The sequence below is a fragment of the Heterocephalus glaber genome, unplaced genomic scaffold (genome assembly GCF_053883595.1).
Source record: "Heterocephalus glaber isolate CG9 unplaced genomic scaffold, H.glaber_assembly_v1.0 deba00001442, whole genome shotgun sequence".
Taxonomy (NCBI): Eukaryota; Metazoa; Chordata; class Mammalia; order Rodentia; family Bathyergidae; genus Heterocephalus; species Heterocephalus glaber.
The window spans coordinates 44845275-44857656 of record NW_028258296.1 but is presented as its reverse complement, the minus strand read 5'-3'; the positions used below and the strand labels follow the sequence as shown (position 1 = coordinate 44857656).

Below are 12382 nucleotides of genomic sequence, written 5' to 3'. Positions count from 1 at the left end.
AGGAACTTGGGCCATGGACACTCATCGGCTGCCTATTCTGTGCCTGGCACTGTTAAGTACTCTATGTGCCACTGCCTTCAACCCTCCCAGGGACTTGAGAGACAAGCTTAATCATCCCATTTTATGAACGAGGAACTGAGAATCAGAAAGGTTACTTATCTTGGGTCACACATCTAGAAGAGTGAAAACCAGATTTGAATTGCTGTTTAACTTGAGAGTCTGTACCTTCTGTTCATATTATCCTGTCTTTACAATACCCCCCCGCCCCCGCCCAGTAGGATCAATTCTCAGGCAGGAATGCCAGCTCTGAATTATTAAGCTTGTTCCCAGTCAGCTCCCTGATCCTATTTCACCCCTGGGGATGTGTCCCCTTTGGGTGTAGGACAAATCTCCCATCAGACAGGACAATGTCCCTCAACTTACACTTCAGCTTGGATGGACTGGTCAGAAATGGCATGGGAAAAAAAGGCTGGAGAGAGGGGTGCCCCTTTCCCTGCTTTACACCTTTGCCTGGAGCTTCCCTATCTGCTTCTCCTGGGAAAGGTAAGTTTCAAGTGCCTTTGCTGGCCTCATTTTCCCTCCCCTGAGAAATGGGCTGCCCAGACAGTACAGGCTAATATGGGCTTTCCATCATCCGGGAGCTGGTAAAAGCACCTGCCTTGGTACCTATGGTGGTCTTGTGCATCCAGGGTCCTGGCTCCATTCCTTAACTGGAGAAGCACAGGGGCCTGGAGTAACGGGGAGGAACAGCACCTCCCAGCTCTACCAGGAAGAATGGGAAGCTGAGCGCTCTCTCTCTCTCCCTGAGGATAGTTAGCCAAGAGAGCTGGCCCACCAGGGAGCACAAGCATGAGGTTAATTAGTGATTTGGAAAAACAAGTTCAGGAAGAGCCGCCAAGGGGCTAAGCACAGGGAGCAGAGAGGGAGGGAGGATGGTGTGGCCTGGGCTACTCTTAACCCCAGGGACAAGGCACCTGCTTCCATCCCCAGCTGCCCTGTCATGGGCTCCTTCTGTAGCAGGCAAAGGCACCCTTCAGGCCCAGGGTACAAACCCCTCCCCCATAGGGAACAACCCCTCACTAATGCTGTCTTCCCTCACTTCTGTTTTTTCCCCCTAAATGCAGACTGTGTGACCCCAAGGTTACAAGTTCCACTTCAAGGCCCAGATTCCTTTCTCTCCTAAATTATTCTCCAAACTTGATTATTTCCTAAGTGGTGGACCTGCTCAAAATTGGGGCTTTTTACAGGCAGGGATGGGACTGGGGGACATGGATGCTGCTTTTTCCCCACCTCCCTTGATTGAGGGCTTCCTAGAACCAAAGGGGACGTGGGAGGAGTTGGCTGCAGCAACTCCACTTGGCAAGGGGCCAGAGCCTCAAGCTCCAGATTTCTGTCCAGTACTATGGGGCCGTGCTGTACACCTGGGGCAGTGTCCAAGCCCCTGCACCACCAGACTGAGGGCAGAGGCGAGCTAGGGAGCCTTGGGCTGAGACTTGCTGGGATAGACTGCCTGGGTTCCGAATCCTAACCCTGCCACTCAACCAGGTAGGCAGTGCTGTGAGAGGGGGAACAGTACTAGTACATACCTTACACCATCACTGTAGGATTAAATGAGCTCCTATACAGCAAGTGCCCAATAAAATGATGACAGTGCTGGGGTGTGCGGGTTTCAGGGGACTCCTGTACACAGCTTCCAAAGGCAAAATATCACAGAATTCTGGCTTTTCTGAAGTAGGAAGGACTCAGAAGTTCATCTGACTCAACACTTTTCTGCTCTTACAGATGAAGAAACTGAGGCCTGGAAGAAGTGATTTGCCCTGATTTTTAGGCTGAAACTGTCAGCTCTTCCCATTGCATGAAGACGTGGGCCAAGGGTTCGGCAATTGCCAAAGCAGAAAACTGCTGGTGTGAACTGGCTCTGCCTGCAGCAGAGTGGAAGGAGGAGGAAACCGGGTCCCAGCACCCTGGACGGAGGATGCAGCTTCCTGCTGGTGCTGTGTTATAAGGCCCAGGTGTTTCAGCTAGTGGGTCAGACCCATTACCAACTGCCTCCCCTAACCCACCCTGACTGTTCTGGTGGAAATGTCAGATCACATACTTACGGGTTCAATTTGGCCCTGTCTATGAGACATTTCATGAGTTTCTTAGCCTCTCCTAGCCCCCTTAGGATCTTCATTTAGAAATGGAAAACTAAGAGCTTACTGGGCCGGGGATTTAGCTCAGTGGTTTCACCGCCTGCTGCTCAAGCACAAGGACCCGAGTTCGATCCCCGGTGCCAAAAAAACCCAAAAAACAAAAAAACTAAGAGCTTACTGTGTACCAGACACTGCGCTGTGGATAGCAGGAAAAACCAAAACACCCCTATCCCTTGGATTTTACATTCTAGTGGAGGGAGACTGTTCACAAATAAGTAAAATACATAGCATGTCAGGTGGCATAAGTGTTATAGAAAAAAAAAGGAGAGAAGAAGTATGAACACGAAGGGACTATTTCAAATAGGGTGATTAGGTTAGACCACAATGACAACAGGAACAGGCAGTGCAAATGCCCCGAGGCTACAATGCACTTGGTATGTTAGAGGGGATGAGAGTAGAACCTACCTTCTATGGTTGTTTTTTGGATTAAAAGAAGTGATACTGTGAAACTCAGAGCCTGGAGAGTCTCAGGAATCTGGCACAGGCTGGACGAGGGGAGAGGTGACCGACAGCAATCATTGGGAACTGAGCATAATCATTAAGGGCAGGAAAGGAGAGCCCAAGGAAAGAAGGCCAGGGAGACAGATGGACAGATAAACAGAAGGAGATTCATGCCCAAAAACCTATATTAAGGATGAAGTGTAGGAGAAGGGAAAATTGAGAACACAGCCAAAGACACTTGGAGAGGAAGATCTGTGGGGTTGGGGGAGGGGCTGAACTTCCCCGGGAAGTGAGACCCTAGTGCCCAGCAGTGCTGGAAAGGTAGTGGAGCATCCGAAGGTAAGAAGCAGGAAAGGGGGTGTCTGCCATGGGAGATGTCCCTGAGCTGTCCCTGGGCGCCCCGGAGGCCTGCACAAAGGCCCAGATCCAGGCTGAGGGATGGCCACCCCATCCCCTCAGAGCTCCCCTAGGAGCAAGCCCGGCCCTGGCCCCTCTTAGCCTGGATCAGGACCCTCTGGCTCCAGTATCTAGTTAGCTTCAATGGCCACCTCTGCCATGTCACACTGGTTTTCTTGACGCCACTGGGCTGCCCAGGAGCCTCCAGTCAATGGAGAGGAACTCCTGGTTACTGCCCATCCAGGGACCATGTGGTCCTACCTCTGCTAGGGCTGGTCTCTCAGCCTAGAAATTCCCCTCTTCCCTACCGCTGCATGGCTTCACGCTACCCACACTGAAATTTTATTTATTTATATATTTATTTATAACGTGTCTCCTTCTAAAAATGATTTAAGGGAGTGAAGTCACTATCCTACAAGGCCCACCCAGCTCAACTATTTTCTTTCCAAACCTCTACTCATCATGTAAGGTAGGACTTATTACTCCCTTCTCTTGCTTCCTGTATTGAACTTTTATTTTTTATGACTTCTGTGGCATCTCTCATGATCTAGTATTATTGTTGTCATTTCTCGTCACCTAATTTCCCTGTCCACCTGACCTGGCTCTCCTCAGGAGCAAAGACGACCTCTGCTCATTTTTAGTATTTCTGGAACCTGGCGTAATTCTGTTACGTAGCGTTCAGAAAATGTTTTCTGAATGACTAGGCCAAAGTGACTGCTGTTCCCACTCTGGGTTCTGGGGAGGCTCTCAGGAGGAGAGATATCAGCCCCACTGACTGGGGCTAGAAGTGACAAAGGTATGCCCAGGAATACCTTCAGGTCAGGCATGGGACCCTAGGACCTCTGCTGCTCTCTTTGGTGGGCTGAGCTCTTGAGGCTCTTTTTTTCTTTTTTTGTATTAAATTCTTTTATTGGTACATTGTAGGTATACAACACAATTACATTTCTCATTGGGAACTGTACCTTTACATAAGGCATCTTGGTTCTTATTTCTTCCCCATTCTCTTGAGGCTCTTGATGGGGCCTCCTCCCAGGAGCTGAGGGACCACTCCTGAGTTTGAAGGATACCCTATCAGCAGACTGGGCCAGGGTCATGGCATACACAAGGAGAGCACAAGTGCTCTGGGGCCCAGCACCCAAGATGTCACTGTCCCTATTAAGGTGAAGGACCCAGGAGGATCCCTGTTGCCAAGGCCTCACTGCCTGCCTCTGCTCCTGCCTGCTCTTTCCATCACTTTCCAAAAGAGCCCAAGTTTATTTTAATCCCTTCCCCCACTCCATACACCAATCCAAATGGTGACAAACATAAACACCTCATCATCCAGAGACAAGATGTTCAGAGGCAAATGTTGGTCTGTTCAGAAGCACACAAAATGAAACTGGGAGAAGATGGGATGCTACCTGCAGCAGGATCTGAAGTGAGGTTGCAGCCTTTGGCCTAGCCCTTCCTGTTCCTCAAAAAAGAGGAGGAAGGGCTGCCTGGGGAGGGCTGGGACTGTCCTCCTAGGCTCAGGCTTTTGTCACCCTATCTCAGAGGGTACAACATCAGTGACTGCTGGCCCTCATTCAAAAGCCTGTCGTAACCACCAAACAGTGGGTCCTGACAATGCCAGAGAAGCTGAGGGATCTTCAGAAGGAAGTGGGTGGGAACAAACCGGAGTTTCTTTGCTAGAAGGCCTTAGTTTTAGTCCTCTGGCTGGTCCAGGGGAAGCCTAGTAATTACTCAGTTTGACTCATGACTCAAGTTTCCTTATCTATAAGTTGAAGTTAATAATCCCTGCCGCACCTAGGCCAGAGGAGACAGTGGAAGAAAGTACAGACCAAGAACCTGCCACACAAGCTCGATGAAGGTAAAAATCCAGCTCCAGGTGCCTTTCTGGAGCAGCACAGAATTTGGGGGTCACCTCCCCCACTCGGAAGGGAAACACTACAGGAAAAACCCAAGCAGAAGTTGTTTCAGTGCAGGGAGAAGAACTATAACCCTTAATAGGGCTGACAGCTCAGCTAAAGCCCAGTTGGGCCCCTGAAACCTCTGGAGACCGAGTTGGCCTAGGGTCAGTATCAGGTCTCGGGGTGCTCTTAGAAAAGTAGGGAAAAATGATTCTATAGCTAGGTGTTTCCAAAGGCCCACTGGTCCCCCTCAGGCTGTGGAACCACCTTGGGAATCCCACACTCTGACCAGGGCAGTGGGCAGGTGGGAACCCGACCAGCCTGCCCTCGTCCTTGTCCCCAGCTCAGGCTACAGATGCAGAACCTCAGCAGCAGCCAGCCACAGGGAAAAGAGCAGGGGTGAGCATACCCAGCTGGAGGCCTGACCAGGAGCAGCTCTGCTGGCCAGGTCAGTAGCTAGGCAACAGGCTCTCCTCATCAGCTCAGTTCACTTTCCATTTGTGTCTGTTTTGCCCATCATGACACACTATTCAAATGACTAGGCTGCTGGGTGTGAAGAGAGAACCCATGGCAGAGCACTGATCCTCTGCCCTCATGTGCCCTTCTAGGTGGCATCCCAAGCCACTGCCCCGAGGTGCTGCAGATCCCTTCCAGGCAGTCATGGCTGAGAGGAAAAGCACGCAGAGAAAAAGCATGCAAAGGCCTTCTCCGGTGGGAAGAGTGCGTCCCAGAACCCCTTGTATGGCACTCAGGGCTGGAGGAGCAACAGAGCAGGTCCCTTCTGAGGTCCTCATCTGCTCTTAGGTTTTCTGATGTCATCCACAGGAGGCAGAGAATCTCAGAACCTCCTCCAGGCCAGAGCAAGAAACTTGCTACCTCTCCATGCTGAAAACAGCCTCTGCCAGTAACTAAAATCTGCTGTAATCACAAGAGCAAGGGGTAGGGAGTCAGGGAGCTCTGGCTTCAATTTAACCAGCCACCCTCTCAATGTGTGATGTCAGACCAGCTGTTTGACTGCCCACAGCCTGGGTCTGTTAAATGGGGGTAACAGCCTTGTTTTAAGTTCACTGGGAGGATTAGAGAGTAAAATATGCACAGCAAAATACTTTTACAGGGTACTCAGTGAATAGCAGTTATTAATTTTTAAGAACTGTGTATCCCCAACAGTATGTCAGGAAGCAGCTGAGGCCTTGTGTTGCCTGTGTTACTTAGCCATAAGCAGGTCATTTGGGATGTGGCGGCCAGGGCTGCAGACTGCTACTCATATCAGTACTGACAACCTGAAGGCTGGTCGCTAGGGGTGGTGTGCTGGCTCTCTTTCTCGTTAAGTGTCTCTGACAAGACATGTAGTGTGCCTGACTCCTGGTTTCTTCATTGCTTAAATGAGAGAATTAACCCTGGCTTCTCCCAAACTTCAGACCTCAGCTGAAAAGGCCAGGCTGAAGGGATTCAGATCAAAAGGGCAAAGGATCTTGGGTCCCTGGAGGATTTCAAGGGGCAAACCAGGCTCTAAGCTTAATTAAAGAAGCCCTGGCTGGGCCATCTTATGCTAAGTTGATGGTAGTCCAGTGGTGGCAAACCTATGGTATACCTGTTCTCTTTTAAAACAAAAGATGTTAATGTACGAGTTACTTTTTCTAAAGTACAACCTCAGTATTTCGGTTTAATTGCATTGTTGGCACTTTGCGATAAGTAAGTGTATCTGGGGTTGAAGTTTAGGGACTTGTCTCTAAAAGGTTTCGCATCACTGGTACTATAGGCCCTTGCAATCCCAGAGGGAAGAACCTGAGCAAATGAAAAGTCCCCAGAGACCCCAGAATGCTCATAAATAGGGCCTATCTTCCTTAACTATCTCCTCTTATACCTCCTCAGTGGTCTGTCCCCCTTTCCCTTCTCTATCAAGCTAAACCTGCCTCCTCCCTGTCCCCAACTTTGGAAGAGCCTGTCTCCTTTAGTGCAGACAGCCAAGAGTCAACACTAGCAGGTTGGTGAACTACATGACAAGCCTATGGACCACACAGCAGACCAAGGCCATGGGCATTACTGTTCTAACACCTTCTGAGCTGGCTTCAGGGTTGGAATGAACAAAACCAAAGCAGCTGGGGTGGGAGAGGACCTGGAAAAAATCTTTACCTTCTAGTGGCTGCCTGCAGCCCCAGCCCAGCATGCCATGGTCCCTGAGACCTCTGTCCCTCTTTTCTTTTCCAGGCAGGAGATGCATCTGCCCAGGTCTGGCATTTACGCCAGCCTAGCCCTTCCCTACAGATCTATTCCCTAATCCTCTACCCTCCCTGGGTGGGGAAATGGAACTATTCCTTCCACAACTAGGATGAGGCCCAGCCCAAGGAGTGTTGGGGGTAGGACAGTCCCTGAATCTCACCAATGTGACAGTTTGGGATGCCAGAGATACTGACCAGCATCCAGAGCAAGAAGCAGTCCTCAGACCCAACAAATCATTCTGCTCTTTCCTCTCTCCCAGACAGACCCCAGCCAGGCTTTAGGCTGTGGTCATGAAATCAGACATCAGCCCCTGGGATTTCCTTTTTTTGTTAAAGAATCTAAGGCCGTCCTTTAGGGTTTATCTGCACAATCATAAAGGGGCCAGTATCTCCTTGACCACCCCCTCCCCACCTATAGGGCTTAAGAGAAACAAAGATATTCAGGGAAAGGTAGTCTGGAGGAACCAGGTGTTGCCTAACTTAACCTGTGCCCCCCACCCCCAACGTGGACAGTAACCTGAACCACAGCTTTCTGAGAAGCCACTTTGTGCTGCAGCAGGAATAAAAGTGGCAACAAATATGGTTTCATCACCAGGAAGCCTTCGGCTGGCCACTGGCCATGGAAGCCCAAAAGGCCTGGAGCAGCAGACCCTTTCTGTCTCTTTCTTCTCTCACCCCAGCTGAGATCAGGCCATCCCAGGGGTGCCAAAGCCTTGGGACATGACCCGCCCCATAAAGAACGCAAGCTCCTCCTCAGCTTGGACCAGAGGCCTGGGTTCTGGTCCAGCCCTGCCTTTCCTGAGCTGAGCATGTTGGAGCCTATCAGCCCCCCACTAAAACACAGTTGCTAGCAAAATGAGCTGCAGGCAGGATTTCAATGGGGTAGCATGCCATGGAAGTATCTAACACAACGCATCCAGTTTGGTTTCCTGCCTCAGTCCAGCAGAAGGCCAAATCCTAGCTCTCCAGGACTGTGGCCCTGAAGAGGAGTGGGGTGCAGCTGAAGGTAGGGCTTGAAAGAGCTGAGCTGAGGGCACTCCACTCACGCGGGAAGGGGGAGGATGCGGCAAAGCAGGCAGCTGGGATTGGGTCCAAGTAGTAAGTCAAGCGTGTGCAATCTCCTGATGGGGTGCGTGCAGGGAAGAGGGTGGGAGTGTGTGATTCCCCCGAGGGCCCTGGAGGGATTAGGAAGAGGAGTCAGGATCAGCCCACGGTGGTAAATCAGTCTCATCTGCTCTTCCCTGCCCTTTGCCCTTAACCACTACTAACATACACACCTCTCAAAAACCCGACAGGAGGAGACCGCGCTCCTGCCACTCACCCTGGCGGCCCGGGAGGAGTAGGGGTCCTCAAAGAGCGCCCACATGCGGGGCTGCCAGCCGCGGCAGCCCCCGGACCCCGAGCCCGGACCGGCGCCTCCCTCGTGGGGGCCCAGGCGTTGCAGGGCTAGCTCCCGCTCATCGTCACCGGCTTCGTCGCTGGGCCCCGCGCCACCGCTGCCCCCGTCTGGGCTCTCAAAGATGTCGAGGGCCTCCTCGGCGTCGCGGTGCTGCCGGTAGGTCATCCAGCAGCACGGCTCCACGTCGGTCTCGTCGATGCCCCAGAAGGTGAGCTCCTCCTCGAAGAGCGGCCCGCACACGTCGGCGGGGCAGTGCAGCTTGCCCGTGCGGTAGTAGTTGAGCACGTAGGCGAAGACGCCAGGGTGCCGATCAAAGAAGAACTCACAACCCCCGCCGCCGCTACTGCCACTGCTGCCCGCGCCACCGCCATCGGACTCGGGCCGGCCCCCGCCGTCAGGATCGGCCAGCCAGGCAAGGCGGGTGCCCGGTAGGGTGCGCAGGGTGCTGCGGTAGGTCTCATGTCGCGTCCCGCCCACGTTGATAATGATCTTCTCCGACGCCTCGCCCTTGGCCATTTCCTCCTTCAGACATGTTTTGGACGGAGGCTTGTTCCCCGACTTGCGCCCGCGGTAGGAGGAAACACACACCGAGCTGATCATAAGAAGCGCTGCAGGGCTCCGGCTTGGGGCGGCCGCTGCCCTCCAAACACCCTTCCAGAGAAGGCAGCGTCAGACAGGGGAGGGGGAGGAGACGGGGAGGAGGCAGGAGGCTGCGGCGGCCCCCTCTGCTGCGCGGCCCTGCCCCTGCCTTCCCCCCCGCCCCCGGGGCGCGAAGCGGGAGGAGTTGGCTTTCTCTGGTGCACAGGTGGTTGCGTTTGGGCAGGCAGTGGAGGGGAGCGAGGCCGGAGAGGGAGAGAAGAGCAGGGGACTCAAGCGAGGGGCCTGGGACGTAGGGGCACGCACCGGCCGGCTCTCCCGCTAGGACAGGGAACGCGGCCGGACGGAGACACGCCCCCCAGCCCCCTAGAAAACGGAGGCGCACAGTCTGGTGCCCAGTGAGGGTCCGGCGCTCGCTCACACTCACGCGGGCCACCCTCCGGCTCCCAGAGCGCGCCGACGCGGGAGCGGCTGGTTTCCCCGCGGTAGCGGCGGCAGCGCAGCAGCAACAAGTCCTCCGAGCGGCTCTCGGGACCGGGCCGACGCTCTCACGGCTGCCGGAGCTCCAAGGGCCAGGGCTGCGTTCGGTCAACACGAGGCGGCGGTGGCATGTGGCCTCTTCCCCCCATTCATAAATCCAGCGCAGGGCACGGAGTGCGGGCGGGGGCTGTGCCGGGCGAGGCAGCGGCAGGAAAACCGGCGCACCGCAGGAGCGAGCCTCGGTCCTGCGTCCACGGGTGGGAGCTGCGCCGGGCTGGGCGCCGCGCTGCGGGGGCCGTACCGGGGCGGGGGGCCTCAGACGGGGCGTCCTGCTCGGCGCCAAGCGCGGGGGAGGGGCGGGCCGCTCCGGGAGCGGAGCTCTAGACGCTGGCGAAGGAGTCCCCGGGCGGCGGCGGAGCGGCCAAGGACACCTGCAGGCTTTCTGGGGCGCGCCGAGCCGGAGCCTCAGCGCAGCGCCCCGGCGCCGGGCTCCTGCGATCTGGCGGCGCCGAGAGCCGCGCCATCTACGCATCTGCCCATCTCCGGGCGGCGGGTGTCGGGCGCGAGGCGGCCTACGTGAGGGGCGCCCGAGCGCCGGCGAGCTGGGGCTCAGAAGGCTCTGCGTCTCCCTCCGGAGATGGCAGCGGACAACACGCTCCGGTGGCGCCTTTTTTTCCGAGCTCCGCCTGGCCTGGCCGCGCCCTCTGCGGGGCGGGGTGGGCGGGGCGTGGCGAGGGGACGACCCCCTACGCTGCAGGGCCCGGACGGACCAGCTCAGCCTTCCTCGGCGCAGCAAAGCCCAGCCGAGGCGCGTAACCCCCTCGCCGCCTGTGCCCAGCCCAGCGCGCCGCCCCTGCGCTCCTCCGCCAGCATCCCCTCCCGGCCCGCACCCCGCCTCCCCTGAGCTCGCGGCTCCTCCCACTGCAGCCCGGGTGACACCCCAGAGCTCTCGACCCCTGACCTCTAACCTCGCTCGTCTCTTCTGGCTGAGTCCCCACCCCACCTCCCTGTCGCGCCAGTCGCGTTGTTGCCGTTTCAATGCGGCGGACTGGAGGTCGAGATGAAAGGGAGTGGAAAGGTGTCTCAAGGAGCAGGCTCCCCTCTCCTGCCCTAGACACCGTGTTGGGGCCTCCGTGTCCCCATCTTTGAGGCCGGTGATCTTCAGGCTATGGCTTCTGTCACAGGTCAGCCCCCATCTTGGAACCGGGTACAGGGCGGCCCAGGGCAGAACAGTGGCTTCTCTCCGTGGGTCTGTGTGGGGGAAGCCGTAGTCCTGCACTGTCCATGGAGAAATGTGTTATGGATGTCGGGTACTTCCCCCAAATGGTTAGCAGGTTAAAGTCTGGCTTACAGGTTCCCTAGAGGGCACTTAGGAAGTGTCAAGTCCTGGACCTATGGTTGTTTGCTCCTTGCAGTTTGGCTTTGCCTGTAGTTCTGTCTGCTCTCGCCTACAAGACCCTGAGCTTCTAGGCTGTGCTTTTTCATCTTGATAGCGCCCACAGTGCCTGCTTCTGAGAACCTGTTTGCTAAGTGATTGAGAAGCTGGCCTACCCAAAACATTAGGGAGCAAGCAGACTTTGCTGGCCCTATCCCAAGAGCAATTTGCAGATTCGTTTGGTTTTGTTTGTGTTTAAGCTCAGAACCTCTACTACATCTTTAATTCATTTTTCTTTTCCCCTTTTCCTCACATTTTCTTTCTTTCTATTCTCTTTTCTTTCTTTCGCTCTTTCTTTCTGTCTTTTTTTTTTTTTTTCAGCTCAAGGCATTCTTCATGTCAGGGTGATACACAGAGGTTTTGAGAGCAGAAATGCAAGGTAATGGACACACCTGCCCTGAACACCTGTGTACTAGCCAGTTTCACCAGATGGGGCAGTACCTAGCTATAGTGAGAAAAACACGGGTTGCATATGCTCCCCAGAAAGGTTAAAAGCCCAGTGCAAATGCGAAAGATTTTCATAAGCAAGTCTCATTAGGTCAGAAAACCAAAATGACAATGATCTTTGATGATCTAATAATATGCATGTATCACTCTGGGCTGTAGTCAGAAACACACATTTGTTGGCACCCTTTTTGTTCCCAATCTCCCACTCCTTGAACCTGGTGCCTACATTTCAGATTTTAACCAACTTTGATTTTGCTGCAGTGGAAAGAAATATCTCAGTGTGACAGGGAAGAGAAGCCCCCAACTGACCAGAGCTGGAGTGCAGAAGGATGAATCACCTAGGGAATAGTAAATTGACTGTAGTGACAGCCTTAAAGTCCTCTCTGGACTGTGCCCTTTCAAGCCCTTCGGTCATTCTGAGAAGAGTGACAAGCTGATGAATTGGAATGGGTGAGGAGAAAGAAAATCCATTACAGCCTCCCGCACCTGATTCATTTGTTCATTCAATAAATATTTATTGAACACCTACTATCTGCCAGAAGCTGTTCCAGGGACCAGACAAACCCATGAATAAAACAGCCCCTCCCCCAGGAAACCTCTGCCTACTCAGTGCATCCATCCCAAAGCGGTGGTGGCTGGTGATGAGCACCTGAGGAGAGGGTGGAGGGAGAATGATGCCAGGGAGAAAGGAAGCCAGGAGGAAGGCAGGGGGGTGGGAAAGCTGGGGTGGGGAAAGGGAAACCCAAGAGGAGCCGAGGAAAGCAGGCAGCCAGGTGAAGGTGCTCTAGGAGGAGGGCCTCTGGCCAGAGGAGCTCAGCCTCAGGTGGTAGGCCTCCAGAGAAGGCCTCACCACTTGCTGAACAGTTTTATTCTAGAGCTCTGCC

At 54.3% G+C, this 12382-nt stretch overlaps 1 protein-coding gene and 1 long non-coding RNA gene across 8 annotated transcripts in view; one reads left to right on the top strand and one right to left on the bottom strand.

Moving 5' to 3' along the window:
- The window catches only part of Kcnc4 (potassium voltage-gated channel subfamily C member 4), a 38123-nt gene extending 27671 nt beyond the window's left edge, over window positions 1-10452 (bottom strand). For 6 of the 7 annotated variants that reach the window (XM_021265632.2, XM_004853675.4, XM_087213247.1 and 3 more), the window contains exon 1: window positions 8462-10376. In XM_021265632.2, coding sequence (XP_021121291.1) covers window positions 8462-9139 — 678 coding nt within the window. In that variant the 5' untranslated portion in view covers window positions 9140-10376. Of the gene's footprint in view, window positions 1-8461 lie in introns of all 7 variants that reach the window. The other variant, XM_004853676.3, reaches the window with a different exon arrangement.
- Window positions 10382-12170, top strand: LOC147827721 (uncharacterized). The gene is made up of 3 exons (XR_015452032.1): window positions 10382-10800; window positions 11373-11430; window positions 11760-12170. It is a non-coding gene; the product is annotated as an uncharacterized LOC147827721 (long non-coding RNA).
- The last annotated feature ends 212 nt before the right edge of the window (window positions 12171-12382 follow it).